This window comes from Scheffersomyces xylosifermentans (genome assembly GCF_036884685.1).
Source record: "Scheffersomyces xylosifermentans strain CBS 12540 chromosome Unknown RJT20scaffold_1, whole genome shotgun sequence".
NCBI lineage: Eukaryota > Fungi > Ascomycota > Pichiomycetes > Serinales > Debaryomycetaceae > Scheffersomyces > Scheffersomyces xylosifermentans.
The window spans coordinates 863,785-885,644 of record NW_027042939.1 but is presented as its reverse complement, the minus strand read 5'-3'; the positions used below and the strand labels follow the sequence as shown (position 1 = coordinate 885,644).

Here is a 21,860-nt window from a genome sequence, read left to right as displayed (position 1 = left end):
TCTCTCAGATTAAATTTGATACTTTTCACTTACCCCCAAATTACCCTGATATAAATGTACTACATATAATATACTACCGTTAATACTCACGTGACCATAAGCAGCTCGATTTTTATCTTAACCATCAAACCTATAGCTTCAGGTATTGGATCTGATTCCTTCTCAAAGCTGGCAAAGGAAGCAAGGTCAAAATGTTGAGTCGTCAAGCACAAATGGTCAAGAGATCTGCTTTTCCGCAGATTTCAAAGCTGCTTGTACGAAAGTACACCGAGACAGCCAAACCACACATCGAGATGACTACGTTGGCCAATGGACTCAGAGTGGTAACGGATGCAACTCCAGGACACTTTGCTGCACTCGGAGCTTATGTCGATGCTGGATCTCGGTATGAAGACCCTAATAAGCCTGGTCTTTCTCATATTACTGACCGTTTGGCTTGGAAGTCTACGGAAAAGTATACCGGTTTAGAACTTATAGAAAATCTTCTGAAGCTTGGAGGAAATTATATGTGCTCTGCTCAGAGAGAGTCAATGATATACCAAGCCTCGGTTTTCAACAAAGATGTAGATAAAATGTTTGATTGCATTTCTCAAACTGTCCGCTACCCACAGTTCACAGATCAAGAACTTTTAGAAACATTGCAGACTGCTGAATACGAAGTCAATGAGATTTCTCTTAAACATGAAATGTTCCTTCCAGAAGTGCTACATGAGGCAGCTTACAATAAGAACACTCTTGGTTTGCCATTGTATTGTCCCCCAGAAAGGATCCCAGAGATCACAAATAATGATGTAGTGAAATATCACAATAAGTTTTTCCAGCCTCAAAATGTGGTGGTGGCTATGGTTGGTGTTCCACATGAACATGCTTTAAAATTAGCACAGGAACAGCTCGGAGATTGGAAACCTTTGACCAATGCAAGACCTGACTTGGGCACTATTAATTACACTGGTGGCGAACTTTCGTTGCCATTTCAACCTCCAATATATGGAAACATGCCAGAACTTTACCACATGCAAATTGCATTCGAAACAACAGGCTTACTCGATGATGACTTATATGCCTTGGCCACACTACAAAAGCTATTAGGTGGAGGATCATCTTTCTCCGCTGGTGGGCCAGGCAAAGGTATGTTCTCTCGTTTGTACACCAGAGTATTGAACCAATATGCCTTTGTGGAAAACTGTATGAGTTTCAACCATTCATATCTCAATTCTGGCTTATTTGGAATCACTATCTCTTGTTCACCTAACGCAGGTCATGTCATGTCTCAAATCATTAGTTTCGAATTATCCAAGCTTCTTGAGAAGGATCCACTGAAAGGCGGTCTTACTGAAAAAGAAGTCAAAAGAGCAAAGAATCAGCTTGTTAGCTCATTACTAATGAATGTAGAAAGTAAACTCGCAAAGTTAGAAGATTTAGGCAGACAAATTCAGTGCCAGAACAAGATAACCAGCATCGATGAAATGATCCAGAAAATTGAGGCGTTATCTGTGGAAGATTTGAGAAAAGTTGCTGAGAAGGTACTCACCGGAAGTGTCGTAACGAAGGGAATTAGTAGTGGAACTCCTACTGTGGTCATGCAAGGTGACAGAGAGTCATTTGGAGATGTGGAGTACATTCTTCGTCATTTCGGTTTGGGCAAGTTTTCTGGTCCACCGCTTGATGAACCTAGAGACTTCTCAAAAGTCTCTAAGCAAAAGAAGTTTGGTAAATGGTTTTAGAGACTACAGCTACAAAATCCATCATAGTGCTAACATACCTACTAATACCAAGTATTGATAGATTCATAATTTGTACATATGTAAATATAAAGTGAATAGACAAGGCTCCAGGACAATTCCACAAAAATATCTGACGGCTATAAATCTAATGGGTAAAAATGTCAACGTTCTATTAATTGTACATTCATAATGCTATGGATAAATATTTATAGGGGTATACTGTTCTTGCGGTTAAGCCCTCAACCTTTCTCTTAATTCCAATACTTCCTTTTCTAGAATTAAGATGTTTTCTTTGAGCAGGGCAATGTCTCTTTCAGAGGTTCTGATTTGCAAGTCCTTCTCCAGTTGCTCGTTCTGAAGAATATCAATCGTGCTTTTGTAGTGACTCACTTTATTCTGGAAGTCGAAATTTTCGTCATTATACTTCTTGGTTAATACTGACTCGTTAGCCACTCTGATTTCGAGTTGTTTTATTTGTTTCTGTAAATTCTTGATTGTCTTCGCGTCCTCAAAATTCTTAGTATGTGATTGGTCAAGGTCATTGGTGAGAATCCTAACCTTGTTTTCCCAGAATTTAAGTTGTTCGTTGCTATAGAGCTTCTCTTCCAAATCGTGCACTTTAGCATTCAATTCCTTGTTCGTCTTAACCAAAGTAATGTTCTCCTCCTTTGTGACTAAATGATCTTTACGTAATTTTTGGTAGTCCTGTACTTCGTTACTCGAGGCTACTTTAGATTGAGAAAGTTCAGATTTTATATCATTAGACTCTTGTCTTTGGTTTTCAAGATGTGTCTTCATGATAAGGCCTTCTGACTTTGCTTGTTCTAGTTGAACCTCTGTAGCCTCCAACTTATGTGTTAACTTGAGAACTTCTTCTTCCAACTTGTCCTTCGTGTCAAGAAGATCGTCTCTTTGCTTCGTAACGTCTTCCATTACGTCCTTCAAAGATTGAACCTGTTTGGTAAAGTTTGTGATTTTACGCTCATTGAGCACCTTTTCATTTTCTAATTGTCTTGTTTTGTTCGTAAATTCAGCTAACTCTGTCTCCAACACTTCAATTCGCTTCACTTGCTCTTCATATTCTTCCGTGAGAGCATCTTTTTCTCTCGCAGTGTCTTCAAGATCGAGCTGAAGCTTTTTGTTGTCCTTGATGAGAGCATTCTCAGTTTCCAATTTAAAGTCCAATTCTTTATTCAAGACTCTTATTTCTTCTCTGTAATTGTCTGTTTTCTCCTTATTGTCATAGTTGGAAGTATGGTAGTGAAGCTTATCGATAGTTTCTCTGTATTTTCCCTTGAGCAGTTCAATATTGAAGTTATTGTCATGAATGGTTTCTTCAAGCTCTGCGTTCTTCTTTCTCAAATCTTTGATCATTATTTGAGATGCTCTAGCTTCTTCCCTTGCGAGCCTTAGCAGGTTCTTGATCTCGTTCATATCATGAATGGCAGCTTCTTCGTGTCTTTTAGAGATGACCACTGCAGATTCTGCCAATTCTAATTTATCAAAGTATTCTTCTGATCTTTTCTTATAAAGTTCGAGGTTCTTGAGCAACTCGCTGTTTTTCAAGCTGATAGCATCATATTTGACAGTCACCTTCGCTAATTGGTTCTCGTAATCAGATATGGAGGTTTTAAAGTTTTGCGTCTTGGCATCATACAATTCCTCTTCTGATTCTCTCAAGAGCGATTTCAATCTAAGGATCTCACTCTTGGAGCTTGTAAGCTCTTCTCTTGTTGACTTAAGAGTCCTAGTAACATCCTGATATATTTGAGCAAATTCCTGGTTGGATCCTTTAAGGAAATTGACCTTGCTCAAACTCTCACTCCTAGATAACGGTCTTGGAGTGTAATCCAAATTGTCATCATCAGTCAACAAACCTTCTATCTTTCTTTCAAGAGCTAGCACTCTTGCTTGTGATTCTTTGTATTTTGATTCGTAGTCATTGTAACTGTTGATTCCTCTCATGGCTTGAATCTTATTTAACTTTTTCTGAAGATCAATGGCATAAGATTCTGCTCTCTGAGAATTGGATTGTTCTTGTTGTAGCTGAATCTTCAAAGAATTGATCTCTTCAGTAAACACACTCGATCCAGATAAAGAATCAAACGAATCTCCCAATGCGACGGATTTGCGATTCTGCAGTCTGTCAAACTTAATTGGTGAACCAGCTTGCAGCCGACTTCTCATCAATGCAAGTTCTTCGGTTAGTTTTTTGTTCTCGAATTTCTCTCTACGCAAAGCTGCACTTTGTTCGTTCAACTTCAATTTGATATGAGCAAAGTCTTCCAAGAAGGCAGGATCAGGAGGACTATTTTCCTTATTAACGTCTCTCTCTCTTTCGTGATATTCAAGCTCCTCTACCTTTTTGGTAAGTACTGCAATTCTTTCTGAATAGTCACGTTTTGCTATCTGGGCGGTCTCTAAATCGACCCTTAATTTCTGCAACGATTCTGAAATTGACTTCTTTTCTGCTTGGGATTCTGATAAGCTTGCACTTAAACTTTGGATCTCCTGCAGTTGTTCTTTGACTTTGGCAGTCAACTCTTGCGTTGTGGCCTCCAATTGCTGGAGATCGCTCAATTTGCTTTGTAGTCTAGTCAATTCCATTTGCAGTTTCGCTACAGCAGCTTCCGAAATTTTAACTTCCCTTGCCTTCTCTTGGATGTCAGACTCTAAGGTGTTGCATTTCAGTTCAATCAGACTAGTGCGTTTCTTCAATTCCACGTTCTCTTCTTGGAGTCTGTTGAGTTCAGATTTCAAATGTGAAATCTCCTTACTCTTCTGAGCTTGGACGGTTTCATTACTCAGAATCGATCCTCTAAGGACTTGCATTTCTCTGACTAAAGATTCATGTTGTGGAAGAACTGATTTGTGCTTTTCTACTTCATCTATCAACTTTTGGTTAAGTTTCTTCAATTTTTCCCTCTCCGCGTCTGCCTTTGCCTTTAAGTTTTGGTGCTCCCTCTCCAAGTTTGCAATTGATCGTTCATGATCTGCCTTTGAAGTGTTATGTTCCTTGATTGTTGCTTTCAAAGTGCTCATCTCCAGGGCGGCGTCTTCATGTTCTTTCTTCAACTTAGAAAGTTCTTCAAGGCTGAGTTGGTGGCTTTCAGAAATTTGCTTGGAATGCGCCTCTAGATCCCTCTTCTGCTCGCTTAACTTTTCGTTCTCTTCTTTAAGCTCTTTCACCTTCGCTTCATACTCCTTAACCTTGAACGACGTTCTAGATTCCTCGCTTTTTAATTTCTCTAGCTTGGAATCCTTTTCGATTACAAGGTTAGTGGTGGTTATTATCTCATCTTCCAACTTGCTAATTTGCTCCTTCAACTTGGCATTCTCTGACTCCAATCCTTGTTTGGACTTTTCAAGATCTTCTTTGGACTTCTCGAGTTCTTCTCTTGACTTTATTAACTCATCCTTTGATTCCTCCAACTCAGCCTTTGATTTCTCAAGTGCTTCCTTTGATTCTACTAATTCTTTATTTGACATCTCTAATTGTTCCACCTTCTGCGTAGCATTTTTTAAATTCTCATTAATCTCCTTCGCGTCAAGTACTCTACCAGATTCTTCCAAGAGAGGTTTAATATTGATGAATAAATCCATCCACAAACTATTAGCTCTGGATTCCTCCAACTGTTTGATTGTCTTCGCAAGTACTTGAGAGGATTGCACTTCTTTGATTCTCTTCAGCATGTTAGAACGAGTGGATGTTCCTCTTATTAAGCTCTGGAAATCTGTGAAGATGCTCTTCAAGCTTAGATCTCTCATCTCTTCGAGTTTTCCTAGAATACCATTTTTGAAGAATAACTTGGTGATACCTATTTTGAAGCTTTTTGGATCCAATTCAACGAACTTCAAAATTAACTCTGAGTTCGTTCTCGGATCCTTAGTATACACCTCCTTAACGTTTATGATAGCATATCTCAAATAGAATTCATCAAATGTCATTCTGTTGGGGTAACCCGCCCTTGTAATTCTAATACCTTCCAAAACACCATTGCACCTTAACTGGTTCAAAACCAAGTTCTTATCAAACTTGTTGGATTTTTTGTCAAGGTTAGGTAGAATACATCTAACGAAATGAGGTTCAGTACGCTGCAATTGTTCCATAAGATCATTCAATTGGTCTTTGTGTTTTTGCGAAGCAGTTTTCAACTTGTTCCCACGCTTTGGGTCAACCACGAGATGTTCATCGTCCTTGAACATATCTTGAATAAAAGAATTCGTAGAATTAGGAAGTAGGTGAAGTAAACTTTCACTTACGGGATCAGTATTCTTCTGTAACCACCCTTCCACGTTGTACTCGACCATACCAGCGTAATGATGGATAATAAACCCGCTCTTAAATTTGTTCTGCTGAAACTTCTTGCTTTGCCCGTTTCCCCAGTGGTCTGCAAGTTTCTCCATAAAAGACTTGTCTGATGACTTGGGTATCACACATTCTTCATCTAAAAGTTTTAACAAACCCATCGGATTACGTGTTTCTATTAAATCTATGGTAGGTTGCAAATCAAGACCAAAATCAATGAATTCCCATTGAATATCTTCTTTTAAGTACTCACTCTGTTCAAGAATAAAGGAGTGGTGATTGAAGAATTGCTGAAGTTTCTCATTTGTGTAGTTGATACAGAGTTGCTCAAATGAGTTGATTTCAAAAATCTCAAAACCGGCAATATCCAATACACCAATGAAATTGAGTTCATCATAATCGTAAGCATTATCATTCTTCAAATTGTCATTAATTCTTTTGATGATGTACTGGAAGAGTTTCTCATAGAGATGCTTGGCAAAGGCGTCTATTGTAAACTTTGCTTCTGAAGCCTTCTTCGACTTCTGAACAAATTCACGACCAGCTTTTACCTTCGGGCGTAAAACATTAGTTACAAACTCCAGTTGATCCACTCCCAAAAGTTCTGCGATAAGCTCTACCGGAGCATCTGAGACGAAGTTGGCCTGTTCAGATTTCCAGGATGTAAAGTCTAAGTTTCCCAAATGTAATATAATGGCGAGAAGCTGAAATATGTAATTAATCTCCGAATTCTCGAAACCCATGATCTTAAATGCCTCCAGAAGAATGTTAAACTCTTTGAAGTCGTCAACATGTGGAATGTCTATTTTGGAGTTACTCAAGTATTTGTATGTGCTGAGGTCTTTGTTGAGACCGAAATTGGCCAATTGATCATATCCTTTGAGGAATTGGTAGAAGACGTGATAGTTTCTTTCTGCTCCTGACTGATGAACAACCCTAGATTTCTCTAAAAGATAGTAATCGATGTTAGCACCACTAATTTCTCCACGATTAGAGAAGAAAATTTGAATGAATTTACCAAATCTGGATGAATTATTATTCTTGATGGTTTTTGCATTTCCAAAACTTTCTAAAATGGGATTTGCTTGCAAAATCTTAATGTCAATATCATTACTAACTTGAGGTTTCACTCTCTGTTTGTTTGGAGAAGGAGGTGCTGATGCATCAGCTGCTGTGGTAGTGATAGATGACAAGTATTGAATGATCTTCTTGGTGTTTTCTGTCTTTCCAGCACCACTTTCACCTGTCACTAAAATCGACTGATCTTTCTTATTAGATAACAAATTCCTATATGTACCCTCTGCTGTAGCGTAGATATGAGGAGGAGGCCTTTCAAACTCATGGGAATGGAACTTCTTGAGTGTTACTTTATCATAGATCAGTAGGGATTTGTATGGATTTATCGCCACCAAAAAAAGCCCTGAATATGTGTATATCAAGTCATCGTTATATCTTAGGTACAAATTATACACGACGGAGGGTTCGTTCAAGTGAGTCAATTCAGCCATATCGTCACACTTATTGAATTTCGCTGGATTGCAGTTTTCAAGTTCATCCTGTGGTACTACTCTTTGGCTTTCGTAGCCGCCATCCACCACTGTTACCTGACATGTTCCATCCTTGAGGTAATCGGTCACATATCCCTTAGTGAAGAGGTTATCAGCGTCTGGCACCCAGACCCAATTCTTCGAATCGAAGCCATTATCTCCCGTTGACATTGTGGATTAGTACTTGAGTTCTCCGTTGTCTACAACTTCGATTTGGTGATTAGTCTTGTATTTATCTTTACCACTTTAGCTGGGCTCTACCATACGAATCAATGATTAACGTCAAAAAGGAAATTTCTGTTCACAACATCGATCGTGTTGTCTGCAGGACGCGTTGTTCAATGGTAAACAATTGGGAACCAGGACCTGGCAAATCGGGAATGTAATCAGATATACGAAAGGGGGGAGGAAGAGGGGGTCAGGGGCAGTGTGGGAGTGTTAGACTAGGGGAAGGAAGTCTAACTGGATTGGAAATCATATATTGACTAACCAGCGGCTTACTGCGTTGCTACCAGGTATTTTTTGGGAAATGTGATAAGTGGTACGTTGCATTTGTGTAATGGCCTTTATAGGCACCAGATTGCCCTTATGTACAATTATGTCGAAAAAGTGATCCGCTTAAAATGCGTAGTGTGCGACTGTTTGGGTGTTGCCTAATCGGGACAAATGTTGCAACCGGCTAATTTAGAGGGGTGCGAATCGCGAATGACGTTGCTAGGAGAGATTTGGAGGAGCAAATGGATGAAAGAATGATATTTGTTGGGAGGGTAGGTGTGATGGGGGATAGAGATTGTTATAACTTGGTGTATTGGAGGTAGTATCTAGAGTAAATGAACAATGATGATTTTACTTCATATCCTTTGCCTTTCTGCTTCTCGGAGTACGTTCTTCAGTTTTCGCAGTAAAACGAAATAAAATGAAATTGATAGATCCACTTCAACAGTACCCAAAATTGCCCTTACTTTCATTTGAATTTAAATACATGGTTCTATTATAACTCAGTATCCTATAAGCCGCTCAAATATTCCCAAACTTAGCCATAAATATGGTATAACACCTCCAGTTGGTCAAGACTGCTCACGTCACGTCTCGTCTGACCGTATTAAATAAATTCGCGTTCTGAAAATTTTGCAGCTCTAAATATCACAAAGCTTCACAAGCGAATGCGGGAAAATCATAGTGTTAAGACGGCAATCATTTATTTTTAATTAAAAACTTGGTATGAATAGGAAAGTAAATAGGTAAGAATTGAAGAAAATGGATAGTACAGAAAGGATGTATGTTTAAAATCAAAAAAAAGATGCAAAGTAAAGTTCTGTGAAGCTATAAGCATGACTAATTGCAACAAGGAAGCGTAGTGTAAAAAAAAAAAAATCATTGAACATGCATTAAGGGAGAAGTCCAGTTGTTATTTTCTCTTGAAGCTGTAGCAGTTAAAGGCGAAAACTCTGTCTTACTGTTGTTGGCACTAGGAACTGAGCTAATGTTGTTTGTTTTTCCTTTGCTGATTCTGGACTTTCCGTTTCTAAGAATACTGGATGAACCAGAGTTGTAAGTAGAAGCAGATGACATATTAGCATGGATAGGTGTGACACATGTGGAACTGCCGTTATGTCTCTTGTTAGAGAAGACGGAGTATTGGGAACTAGCAGATGGTGGGGTAACAGGCGCTTGTGCATTCTGAACATCACTGAAATTGAGGTTCAAAGTCGAAGAGTTAAAGATATGAGGCGATTGAGGTGGTCTGAGACTGGTAATGTCATCAGAATCATCTTCAACCTTAGGGAATTGTAATAATACTTCAGATAATTGAATCAATTTGATATCAATTACTTCCAGACTAATAATAGTGTCCTGGTTTTCGTAGATACTCTGAATAATAAATGTAAATCTAGAGTGGAAGTTGTTTATGACCTGAATAACACCCAAGCTCTCATATTTCTTAGATAAAACTTCTGTAACCTTGCTTAATTGAATGATGAACATAAGAGCAGTACGCTTTATTAACATAATTGAGTTTTCATCTAAACCACTCAAGAATGCACCATGGACGTCTGGTTGCTGGTTTTCTAGTTCTGGTTCTTCAATTTCTTCATCTTCTTCATCTTCAGTAGACTCAGCAAAGTCTTCTTCGTCGGAATCATCACAGTCGATGAAGTCTTGATCAACATCATCGAAACTAGTGTGTCTCATAGTAGCAGCATTAGCGATGTGACTGTAGTAGGACTCATTGTTATTAGAATAGAGAGAAGGACGTGGTGGTCTTTGAAGGTTGAGACGATTTACACGCTTCGAACGCGTGTGTCTCTTCTTTTTCACCAACACCTTTTGAATTAGCTCGTGGAGGTAATCTGATGCATTTGGAATTTGTAACATTGAACATGCCAACAAGTTAGCAGTGATCGAAATTAATGACGTAGGAACAGATAAGAAGTACTTATCATAAAGAGAAAGCTCGCAAAAGAATCTGGCAACCACAGTGACGGCCAGAATAGTAGAACTGGATGATGTAGAGGAATTGGCGAGCTTGTTGTATTTACATGGAGTAGCATGACTGGAAATCTTGGAGTGGCTGATAGCCAACTGCAAGCAATCTTCCAATGTAGGGTGACTAAGGCACCATTCGAGGGTACTCAATATGTGCATTTCCATCTGAATGAACATTTCTTCATCATAGGCATTTCTACACATAATGGTCAACTCCTTGAGTGTAGGAACTCTCAGCTTCTTGTCTTCATATTTACCAGCAATCCAAAGAGCAGTGCAGCCAACCAACTGGTAATGTCTCTTGAAGACAATACGTTTGGCACAGTATCTGTCGATTATGTTGAGACAGAGAAACAACGTTTGAGGTTGGAGCTTGAAAGACGAGTGCAATTCGATGAGGAAATCTAACAAGAAAGGTCTCATAAACCACTGAATTTCAGGCTGTAAGTCGATCATGGCTGGGTTTACAGTGGAGAGGGACTCCAAGTGAGCCAATGCCTTGGTGATGTCATGGGAGTACTCCAGGGTGAGCTTTTTGTTAGCTTGTGTTTCAAGCAATTCAAGCATCATTGAGTAAGGCTTGGACTTGACATGTGGAGGAGGACCATACTTCACTTTGGAAGCTGCTTGGGTCTGTGAAGATTGGGGTAAGACATTGTGACTGCGAGCTTGGTGGAGATGCAGCATTGTGGGAGAGTTATGTATTGGGAGGATAGAATGGTAATTTGACTTAATTGATTTATGAAGCAAATTGATAAGATTTCAGGAAAATGTTTACTGTCAGTAAACAGGATAAGAGTAGAATGGGATAAAGCGAAGGAATGGAAAGAGCGACTTGGAAGGAGCCAAAGTCGAAGAAACGAAGTTTCTGGAAGGTATCAACTTGAATGCAACGATGGACGTTGTTGACTGAACGAGATCTAACGAATCGAGTTTGTAGGGGAAACTGGGAGAGTGGTAGTCTAAGGAAGGAAGACTGGTTTGGATGAAATACAGACGTGACCCAGGGTTTCCAAATCTATGATATAAATATGACAATTAACTAACTATTAATGTAGAAAGCCCACACCAATGAAAGAATCCACCAAAGACAAGTTAATAGGAAGTACTTGTAATGTTATATATGAATATAACAACCACCTCGACAGTAAACAACAAGAGGAATATTAACAAATATTAACACACTGGTGAAAAGACTGTTTCAACTCGATAAACAATAAGCCCGGATCCTCAATTTGTTTTATACAACTGTGTTTGAAACAGAACAGTTACTGAGAGACACTCCAACGATCAAACACCAAAAGTTATAAAACCAGAAAAGTTAATTTCCCGTTTCACGCCAAAAAGAATAGAAAGGCTCCAAACACAAAAGTCACCGTAAGGCAGCGTGCAAAATATAATAATATATCTGGAGCGACGTTTGGGAGGAGAACGCAGGTAACGCAATGAAAACGGTATGTATACCGTGAAGTATCTGTGGCACAAAGGACAACTAGTTGGCGAATCGACGAAAGACAGGGCAAAATTAAATAAATAATAATAATAATAATAATATTAAATTAATTATTCAGCATTTAGCGTAATAATCAGCAGCGACAGGAACAATCGCAGTGCCTCTCCTATAATGGCAACTGGGAATGTATGGTTGCTTCCTTCGTTAACCAGGACCGTCTGGGATTAAAACATTTTGCCGGGGCAGCAAAAAGGAGTCGGTTTTTTTTTTGCAACGCATTTGAGAATCGGATTTTTCGCGTTTTCACAGTAGCTAAGGGTTTGCAGGTGCCAGAAACACGTAGTGAGAATTGGCTCACTAGTCAGTACAGGTACAGCATGGGGCCGACTCGTGTAGGAAAGAAGGTATGGTGCTACCTGGTAGGCGGCGGCATTGCTTAGAGGGTGTGCGATGGCGGTGAAGGGTATGTTTTGATGGCTAGTTTCAGGGCTACCACAGGGTACCTGGGGTGAAGGAGAAACCTGATTTAGTGCTGGCGAAAAGCGCGATTCGGGGTGATTTTTGGCCGTGGTGGACGGCTGAGGCTGACCATACCTTGCAAGAGCTCATCACTCATACCACCCGCTCAATGGTCACTCCCGTTGAATCGTCCTCGTTACAGATCACACTCCAGAGGCCAACCATGTTTCACTATGACGGCACCCTTCCTTCCAAGAAGTATCAGAAATGAGGTTGTTCTATGCTTTTGCAGCTTCAGATTAAGGAGACGATACCTGCAGGTAGTTTTGACCGCGAAAACTGATATTGTCCCTTGTGGTCGCGCCTACCACCGCGTATCAAAAGACCAATGGCTGGAACCAAGTTGATTGCAGGATTCGCAGATGTGGTAGAGAAGAATTTGGCTAGTAAAACTGCAGGAGTCTGGCAGGAGAAGAGATACTATGTGAGATGGGTTTGCAGGCTCGGGCACAGGAGTAACTGAGAGTGAGGGAGAGAGAGAGTCTACAGAAACGCGCAAAGCTAGGCAGACTGGAGAATGGGCTACCGCATATAGAGATAGGAGCCATGCGTAGCTTTCTAGGGGATATTTAGACAAAGAGTGAAATGAAGCTTCAAGTGGCAGAACAATACCAAGAATCACGGGAAATCATAGTACAATACCATCAAGACGATGTGGTGCTGAAACCGGAAGCTTTACTACCAGAAAAAGCATTTCCATCGCTTGGAACACTGTTTGGTGGGGTGCACTATGCTTGTCTGTGTGACGGACTAGAGCGACAAGACTCTGTCCAAACTAAATTGCTATTGTAGCCTATTCCTACATCCCCCAGGACAATGTTTTGATTCACTAAACCGAACATAATAAAACCATCTATTACCTATTTCTACCACATTTAACCCGCATTAACCGTGAACAATACAATTCACACCAGCCCTCTCCGTCAGTTTCCTGTGTCGAGATCTCTTGTCATTTTGCACCTAAATCCCACAAACTCCCATTTTGATGCATAATTGTGCCCAAATAGGAAATATTCATACCAAGATTTCGCATCCTAGCGTATGGCTCTTGGTTTACGTGTGTGCTCCTTTTGCGGCTATAATGATACATATATGGCAGAGTCAGGAGTTGGCGACGGATCGATCTCAACATCGAGAGGTTTATCGTCGCAGATTGTTTAGAGTGGCGGCGGAGATAGCCTGTGAATATTTACGAAACGCCCTTGTTCGTGTAGCAGTATCTGATGGTTACATCATATGAGAGAGAAGCTCGCAAAATTCCTGTGAGATGCTATTATCCTGGAGTCACAAGAATACTGGAGTCACACGGGGTAAATTTGTGGATATTATTCTCGGAATTCGCAATTACCACTCCATCGGTCATGCCGATACTCCTGCGGTAACACCTAACTACAGCGGTATATAAGAAGTCCAGCCTGCCCAGGCTCTTACCCTAAACGGAAAACTTAAACATCTAAAGTACGAGTCATAGCTAGTTGCGTAAGTCCGTGGTCTGATCTTTCCAAATCAGTTTTAACAATCCTCTTGAGCCAAAATTTCATCCCTTTCATCAAGTTTAATGTAGACTTCTGTGCATACCGTTGACTACAGGTTACGATCTGCAAAATGCTGTAGGGGATATATACTAATGAAGGGGATATTATTATATAAATACAAATGTAGTGTAAGTTCTAAGTTGGTGCTATGAGAAATCCGTTTCAACACTATCCGAATCGCCGCAACTAGGTTCCTTGCCATGTAGCACACCTTGCACTTCCGTTTTTCCTTTAATAGGCGCCTCTTCCTCTACCACCAGCAGCACCTCCTTCTTGATCGTCGTTCTTGATCGTTTCATCGACCGATAACAACAAGGTGGCAGCCTCAGTGGCAGATTGAATGGCATTCAACTTAACCAATGCTGGCTCCCACACGAAATTCTTCATGTTGTTGCCGACAGACTCCTTTTGGAAATCGATACCGTACCAAGTCTCACCCTTAGCGTGGGCACTTCTCAACTTGTTCAATAATTCAATACCGTCCAAACCAGCGTTTTCACATAATTGTCTAGGGATCACCTCTAATGCTTTTGCGAAGGAAGCAATGATCAATTGTTGCTTTCCTGCTACAGTCTTTGCGTAGTCTCTTAAGTATTTGGATAATTCCATCTCAATAGCACCACCACCGGCCACAACACTGCTGTGACTTACTGCTCTCTTCACAATCATTATAGCATCATGTAAAGATCTCTCGACTTCCGCTATAACTTGTTCAGCACCACCTCTCAACACTAATGTACATGTTTTGGTCTGTGGACAACCCTGGAAAAGATTGTATCTCTCGGAACCGATCTGAACCTCTTCGAACTTCTCACAGGTACCCAAGTCTTCAGGCTTGATGTTAGAACATGTCGATTGAATGTTACCTCCAACTGCCTTGATAACTCTGTCCATGTCTTCCCCAGATATACGGCCTGCACAGAAAATGTTTCTGTCTGCAAAAAATTGGGTAGCCAAATCTCCAATAGGCAACTTAGACAATACTATATTAGCACCAGTCTTGGCGATAGCTTCAAGTTTGTTGAATATAATTTGCCATTCAGCATCTACTATGTCTTGATAGTCTTTGACTTGTTCCACTCTGACTTCGGCGTTATCCTTCTCAGCCTTTAATTCTAACTCGACGTTTAAGTTGACAATTTTAGGATTGGTGAACTTCTTTGGTTGTTGTTCGAAACCGGCATACGAGAAGGTCTTCTTAAATGCTACACCATCTATGAACAAGGAGTCTTCCATTCCTCCACCAGGCACTTTCTTGATACCGATGAGCTTCTCGTCCAAGTCGTCTTGGTCTAAGCTCAAGACGGCGTCGACAACCATTTTGGTGAAAAAGGTTGAGTTTTTGCTGATCAATTTGGAAGACATGGCGGTGGTAGCGCATTTCTCCAATAATTGTCTGAATTGCTCGTCATCTTCTCTGGTGACAGTAACGGCCAATTCGTTGATTTTGTCTACAATCAACTCACATGACCTTCTTAAACCCTTGGTAATAAGATGAGACGAGATTCCATCTTCTATGAAACTCTTAGCTTCTTTCAACAACTCTCCGGCCAATATGGTCACTGAAGTAGTACCATCTCCCACTTCAGCGTCTTGGGCACGTGATATATCCACCAACATCTTAGCTGCTGGATGAACGATGTCTAACAACTTCAAGATGGTGGCACCGTCGTTAGAAATGGTGGTTTTCCCGTTGGCAGAGACGATCAAGATGTCTGACCCGAACGGTCCCAATGTGGGTTTCAACGTGTCCTGGATGGCCAAACACGCATTGATGTTACTTAAGATCTGACCTTTACCCTGAGATGTATCAGTACCCTCTTTCAAAACCACAATGGTTGGAGTTTGTGTGGAAAATGACATGTCTAGCGATTTCCTGTGTTCTGCAACTCGATGTTAGTCGATTCTATTAATTTCCACCTGGCTCTACTAAAGATCTAACAATCCTATTCATTCGCCTCTTAACGATTCTCTTTCTTCACAAATCATAAATTTTATTCATTCAACGAAAACAGTGAGACAATTTTTGGGATTGGCACACGACCGATTTTTTCATAATTTTTCAGACAGACGTTTTTTGGTAGAGAAAGAGTGGTTAGAGAATTGGAGAAGAAGAAGAGAAGAGAAGAGAAGACAAGGAAGACAAAGACAAAGAAGACTACGACAAGGAAGAAGAAAAGTTGAATAATTGTGATCTTGTAGTTAGTAAAAAAAATTAATAAATAAACTACACATGTTCAAGTCGGCAATATCAGCAAAGGCAGCTATAACGCCAGCTTTCAAGTCATTCCAAAGAAATGTGGCCATGAAAGGTGAGGTTAACTTGTCTAATAGAAGAGTGATGAGAAAGATTAAGTTGGGTAAAGCCAGACCCGCTATTTTCTACCAATTCGATACCCTCGTAGAGCTCAGCGACGGTTCCGTGATAAAGAGAAGATCTCAGGCTCCAAAGGACGAAATCAGAATGATCAGTGACCAAAGAAACAGTCCACTTTGGAACCCTAATAGATCAGATTTGGTAACATCCGACCCTAACGCTACCGGTAAAATCAACAAATTCAAGCAGAGATTTGCTTCTTTCAGTGGTCAAACTGAAGAAGAAATACCGAAGGAGGATGCCGTTTCTGCAAAGGAACCAGAAAAGGAATCCAAGAAGGACGATTTACTTGAGTTGATGGGCCATAACATCCAAGAGGTCCAAAAGGGTGGTAAATTGTTCAACAAGAAAGAAAGCAGAAACAGAAAGGTATAAGGGCGTTGTAGGATTATTTTTTCGAACTCAAGGATTTTTCCTGGGTCTGAATTGGCAAATCGCTATCCATGTACATTCCTTCACTTCCTTTCCATACATTCATTACGGGTGGAGATGCAGTTACAGCTTCCTCCCTCTACACTTGTACATAAGAAATATATACATAAATGTCTATAAGTAACTATATTACAGATATTATTACTAATTACATGATTCGTAAATGTCCTCTTTCAAAATGGCAGACAAGAAATCGTCTTTGTCTACCTTTTTTATATGCTGAATTATCTCCTTAACTGTCAATCCAAGAAACCTATATTCATCGACAGACCAGATCACAGTATCAGTGTCCTTCTCTTGCAATGCCCTTTGCGATATTATATCGAGGCACTGTATTCTGCTGTGGTTGTTTAAGTTGAGAAGGTCTTTGAACTTGTTGGGTATCCGGAATTTCTCTAGGTTGAACTGTTGTGAACCTTTGTCTGACTTGGAGATGTCTGATTGCGAGACTAGATTATTAATTGCGATGTACGTCTTTTTGGCCGCTCTGTTGTTGATTTTCTTGGAAAAGTATCGTATAATCTCGATTGTTAAGAGCTGGAAAACCTCGTCTTCTTTTGGTACAAGCAAAAGTCGGCTGCACATTGATTGCAAGAACTTCCTTTCCTTATCATTGCGGATTTCATCTTGAAGGATTTCTCTGAATATGGTGATATATGCTCTCTTGGCAATGTGAATGTCCGTTGACTTAACCATATCTATACACTCTTCAAGTTTGCCCTGGCGTAATAGTTTGGTAAACACTGCATTCATCTCCTCAGCGGTGGCACCATCTTTCGATTTGAAAAGTGACTGGAGGATCTTCTCAGCAAGCTTCTCATTGTCTTGATACACATATGACTTGAATAGAGCCGTTAAGGTCAGTCTTCTCAATGGCGCTTTAAGCAATTTTAAGAGCGATTCAAATTTTTTTATTGATTCCTTTGAAGTTCCATATTTCTCCAATAATATTTCCAAGACCTCAATATGTTCAATGATCTCAGGAGACAAGAGTTGTGCAATAGTCTCCACACTGGCCATATCTGGAGCACATTTAATTAATTTGGCAGTGGTTTCTAGTTGTTCAGTACCGTCCAAGGGAGTGATAGACATGGTAGTCAAGTTAACCCACATCTTTAATGCTACTTCGTGAAGTCCATTATCTATGTTATATCGTATCAATGAAGTGGCAGCTCGAATGTATTGTTTGGGTTCATTTTTATAAAGCTCTTGCTTATTCTCAAACCGGTTGAAGAGCATATTGACATAGAAGATTGCATGGGGATTCTGCTGCATAAATGTCATAAGTCCAATAGCATTCTGCTGCGTTAATATTTCAGTTCCATAGTGATCGAGTAATCGGTGAATAGTATGACAATAATACAAATGGTTAGAATCCAGCTGGCAAATAAGAGAGCTGATGATTTTGTTGACTGTTATCGATTCTATCTTTATATTCTCTTTGATGCACTGAGTCAAGAAAGATGATGCAAGGAGCAGATGACCACTCAATATTGTCTGGAAAAGGAGTAAGTTTGCTAACTTTTCTTGGTAGTGCTGCTTTTCAGATTCAAGTATGTTTCTGTCCATGCTTTGAATGGTTTCCAGAAGGGTTATTTGTGAACCCATCGACATAATACCAAAAGATTGCATTTTTTCGACAATATACAATGCAGACACAATCTCTCCACGTATTATTAAATTGAATAATCCTTCTAATATCAAGGTTCGTATGGATGCTGAGTTCTTGTAATGATGAAATAGAAATGCATATATATTAGTATCCGGCAAATACAACACTTCTTGAATAAAAAATCGCCCGGAGTTTCGGTAGATTTGATCAATGTGGGCCACACTGGAAGCGAATCCTCTTTTACTACGGAGTAATTCAAATGCTTTGGATAGTCTAACGAATTTCTCTTGGGCTTCTTTTTCCACTTCTTTTGGTAAAGCGTCTAAAAGGGGCACCAATTTCCGGCCGAAAGACGGTCTTTCTTTGACTGAGTAATGCCGTACAGCATTAGTGCACTGTCGCCTGATAATAGGCGTCACTCGAGCTATCATCTCATTAGGCTGGTGTCGTACAAACGAGTTATACTTCATGGTTAAAGAGAAGGTTGAATATCTTAAAAGTGCATCTTGGTAAGTGGTCACGTGAGTTTATTGAAAATCTTTTTGATGTTTGGTCTTAGTAGTAGGAGAGTAGATCATGGAAGGAATATGATGAAAAGATCAGAAATAACTAAAGAGAGCTCGCGGGAGATTTGAGGGGTGTAGGTGGAGTGCAATAATTAATTTTATAATAGTCTATAATCAATCTAACGGTTAAGAATAGTGACCTACTACATGGTTATATGTTATTCAGGTTCCTTGTAATATGGTAGTGTATATAAACACATATGTATATATACATACATTTTAGCATATACCTGTTTGTCTGGTGAATCCGAATCCAGTGGATATGAATTGATAATGAGTTTTCGTTCTTTCAAAGTATCTTTGACGTGAATTCACATGATCGTGCAGTCTCCAAGTCCAAAACCGTACATAACCTTTTCCACATGTCTTTTAATAATAGGCCAATCTTGTCTTCTCTGGACAAATTCGTAGATTTCCTCTTGTCCAAAGATTCCATTGAACTTTGACAAATCACTAACCAATTTACCAATGGCTTTAGAATCATCTCCACTTATCAAGTAGATATTGCCTACCTTCTTTAAAGATTGATACAATGGAACAACTAAACGTTTGTTGCTCTTAATATTGCCAACGATGAACTCGTAGTACAAGTTGAGGTCAGAGATGAGTTTTGTTGCTCCAGTTACCGATATGGTGCTCTTTTTTAATGACTTGACGATAATCTGGAAGAATCTTTCAGCTATTTCCTGTTGAAACACTTCAACAATTGAAATATCAGCTCCATCTCCCAACAAGTCGATATTCTCGTCCAATATTTTAACAGCTTTCTGTGCAGCCTCCGAAGGTCCAAATGCTGGCTCCTTGTCACCAGGTGGGTTGTAGTCACTCTCTGTGAGGTAAGTTTTGTACACATTTTCAATCTCATTTACCAATACTTCGACACCCACATTTAGACCATCGGCAACATACTTATCCACCAATGCTTCTAGTTTCTTCTTATTCTGTAATGAAGGATTGAGTATAGAGTTCTCAAGCTTGACAATGTGTCTGTTGATCATTTCTTCCTTGTAGAAAATGTCAACCATTTGAATGATTAAATCTGCCATATTGATAAGCTCGAAAAACAATGCCAATGGTTCGACAAAAGATTCGTTGTGAGAGTCAGTATAAGTTGGTGAATTCGGGTTATATGTTTGCAAGTACTGCAAACCCTTTTGGAATCCCGGTCTCAAATGCTCATTTCCAATTGTTTCCATGACATCGATGAACACGTCTTGCATTGATGCAAATATATCCTTTTTGAGAGATGCAATGGAGAAATCCCTGAATTTAAGTAATCTATGCAACGATATCTTAGCATCATTTAATGTATCTAAGACCAACTCAGGACTAAAGATTTTAGTCAAGGATTTAATGTTCTCTGATAAGATTTTGGCTTTTGCCTGTATTTCCGAAAAGTTCTTGAGATCTACGTCGACTTCGTTATTACCTGACGTGTTGTTGATTGTGAACACTTTCTTAAAACTCGTCAAGAAATCATTCTTGGACTCAGTCTTCACATGTTTTAAAATATTCTGTGTCGTTTCTGCTTCTCTTTTAGTGATGGATTCTTTCCATTCAATAATCTTATCATTGGATAAAGTCTTGAAGTACACTATTTCTTCCCTAACGTAGTCGACCACGAAGGATTCAAACAGCATATCTATCAACCCTGTTATAAGATGATGATATGTGGATCCTATATTTTCACTTGGTTTAAGTTGATTCACGAAGTCAACTGTAACTTTTTCGTACAACACTGGTACAAGAGTAAGATAGACACCAACTTTCTTCGAACCCTCAATTAAAATCATCAATAATTCTGACAATTGGTTTGATACCAATTCTTCACTCACTTTGTACATTATCGGCACTGTCGGTGGAAATATCAAATCAATAATGTGAGATTGGTGATTGAAGACGGATGCTACCTCGACAATAAGACTTTTGAAAGCTTCTTCATTGAGTTCGTAATGCTTGGTTTCCCAATCTTCATCAACTAACGTGAAATATTTATCCACCTTAAGCGACTCTAGATTGAACAATTCACTATTTTCATTATCAAATATACTTTTCTGTAAGAAGAAGTCTATTAATGTCTGTTGGTTCTTTAAGTCTATCAAGATTTTCATGAATCGTTTCGTTTTAACATAATCTTCAAGATCAAAGTGGATTTCTAACTCACGTAAAAGGGCGTTTTCGAATATCTCGAATAATGCTGTGATCTTCTCATGAGCTACTGTTCTGGAATCATCTATATAGTCAACACTGTTATAGACGAGTAAATTGTTCAATATTTTTGCTTGCTCTTCCGGAGTTTGGAAGTCTTTAAAGATACGGAGTCTGTCATACGGTTTGTTTAGCAATAAGTCACTATAATAAGGGTTCAAGCATCTGTGGATCTTGAGAACTTGTATCTTCGCCGCTTTTGAAGACTTGTAGATGTGATCTAAACACAGCAATGGATTGTCTAATTCCTTCAAATCGCTAGTTCTCAATGGCTTTTCTTTCAGAGGCACCTGTGCCGACTCCCAGAGGCCCATTCCATTAAGCCGTGATATCCATAGATTAGGATCGTTAACGGCTTTGTATGTATTCTTCGATGCTCTGGCGAAGGAAAGTAAATCTTGAATAGGAAGATACTTAGCGATATTCCTTGCGATAGTGTGCGGTATTACCGAGGGGTTATACACATCGATATCTGAGTTCCAGATCACCTGAGCCATGGTGGGTTTTTTATAGTATTGCTATGGGGAATGTGGAGTTTCAATAATACATTGATGAATGGTGCTACAACGTAAGTGTAATGAACCTATGATATCTTCCACAATTTTTGAGCAATAAACACAGTAAAAACTTTTCTGTGATGCTGTATCCACTTGCCGAATCCAATTCACTTGCTTACCCACTTTGTAATATGAACCTAACTGAGATCTGACTCTCCGACTTGTCCTTTCTTAAATAGCATACTGGAATATCCAAGAAACGGTCTTTTGATTCTTTTCGCGCATACGAAATTGGGACGCGAGAGCCGGAAGTTGTAAATATGGAGGGAGTATGAGTGCCGAGATGAAACATGAATAGTCGAGAAAATGGGAGGTAGAGGCTTTAAATTGAGATCAACTTGCTCTAATGGACTGTTTTTGGGGTTTTCCGTTCAAAAAGACTCAATTTTAGTTGTGGAAAATCAGAATGGTTCGGGTCTTTTATTAGCCTATAGCTGAGTTACTACCTCAGACAGAGAGAACCGGCTCGGTTTAACATTATCACGTGAGTGATATCCCCCGAAGAGTGATAGAATCACACGAACTACAGTCAAC

The 21,860-nt window shown here is 39.6% G+C and overlaps 7 protein-coding genes across 7 annotated transcripts; 2 read left to right on the top strand and 5 right to left on the bottom strand. All coding sequences in view use genetic code 12, as the record gives it.

Annotated features, from left to right (window-relative positions):
* Nucleotides 1-165: 165 nt before the first annotated feature.
* On the top strand, nucleotides 166-1,859 carry MAS2 (mitochondrial-processing protease subunit alpha). Its single transcript, XM_064916079.1, has one exon. It carries the CDS (start codon nucleotides 192-194, stop codon nucleotides 1,722-1,724), a length of 1,533 nt encoding a protein of 510 aa, XP_064776866.1. The 5' UTR covers nucleotides 166-191; the 3' UTR covers nucleotides 1,725-1,859.
* Nucleotides 1,844-8,064, bottom strand: MYO1 (myosin 1). Its single transcript, XM_064916078.1, has one exon. The coding sequence runs from the start codon at nucleotides 7,749-7,751 to the stop codon at nucleotides 1,956-1,958; it is 5,796 nt and encodes a 1,931-aa protein (XP_064776865.1). The 5' UTR covers nucleotides 7,752-8,064; the 3' UTR covers nucleotides 1,844-1,955.
* Nucleotides 8,065-8,767: 703 nt separating this feature from the next.
* CCN1 (Ccn1p) lies at nucleotides 8,768-11,231 on the bottom strand. Its single transcript, XM_064921426.1, has one exon. It carries the CDS (start codon nucleotides 10,752-10,754, stop codon nucleotides 8,955-8,957), a length of 1,800 nt encoding a protein of 599 aa, XP_064776864.1. The 5' UTR covers nucleotides 10,755-11,231; the 3' UTR covers nucleotides 8,768-8,954.
* A 2,400-nt stretch (nucleotides 11,232-13,631) lies between these two features.
* On the bottom strand, nucleotides 13,632-15,622 carry CCT7 (chaperonin-containing T-complex subunit). Its single transcript, XM_064921421.1, has one exon. It carries the CDS (start codon nucleotides 15,435-15,437, stop codon nucleotides 13,806-13,808), a length of 1,632 nt encoding a protein of 543 aa, XP_064776863.1. The 5' UTR covers nucleotides 15,438-15,622; the 3' UTR covers nucleotides 13,632-13,805.
* Nucleotides 15,623-15,625: 3 nt separating this feature from the next.
* Nucleotides 15,626-16,519, top strand: MRPL36 (mitochondrial 54S ribosomal protein bL31m). The gene has a single exon (XM_064916077.1). The coding sequence runs from the start codon at nucleotides 15,808-15,810 to the stop codon at nucleotides 16,324-16,326; it is 519 nt and encodes a 172-aa protein (XP_064776862.1). The 5' UTR covers nucleotides 15,626-15,807; the 3' UTR covers nucleotides 16,327-16,519.
* On the bottom strand, nucleotides 16,520-18,520 carry RJT20DRAFT_123905 (uncharacterized protein). Its single transcript, XM_064916076.1, has one exon. It carries the CDS (start codon nucleotides 18,463-18,465, stop codon nucleotides 16,528-16,530), a length of 1,938 nt encoding a protein of 645 aa, XP_064776861.1. The 5' UTR covers nucleotides 18,466-18,520; the 3' UTR covers nucleotides 16,520-16,527.
* RCY1 (Rcy1p) lies at nucleotides 18,521-21,523 on the bottom strand. Its single transcript, XM_064916075.1, has one exon. The coding sequence runs from the start codon at nucleotides 21,264-21,266 to the stop codon at nucleotides 18,873-18,875; it is 2,394 nt and encodes a 797-aa protein (XP_064776860.1). The 5' UTR covers nucleotides 21,267-21,523; the 3' UTR covers nucleotides 18,521-18,872.
* Nucleotides 21,524-21,860: the final 337 nt, after the last annotated feature.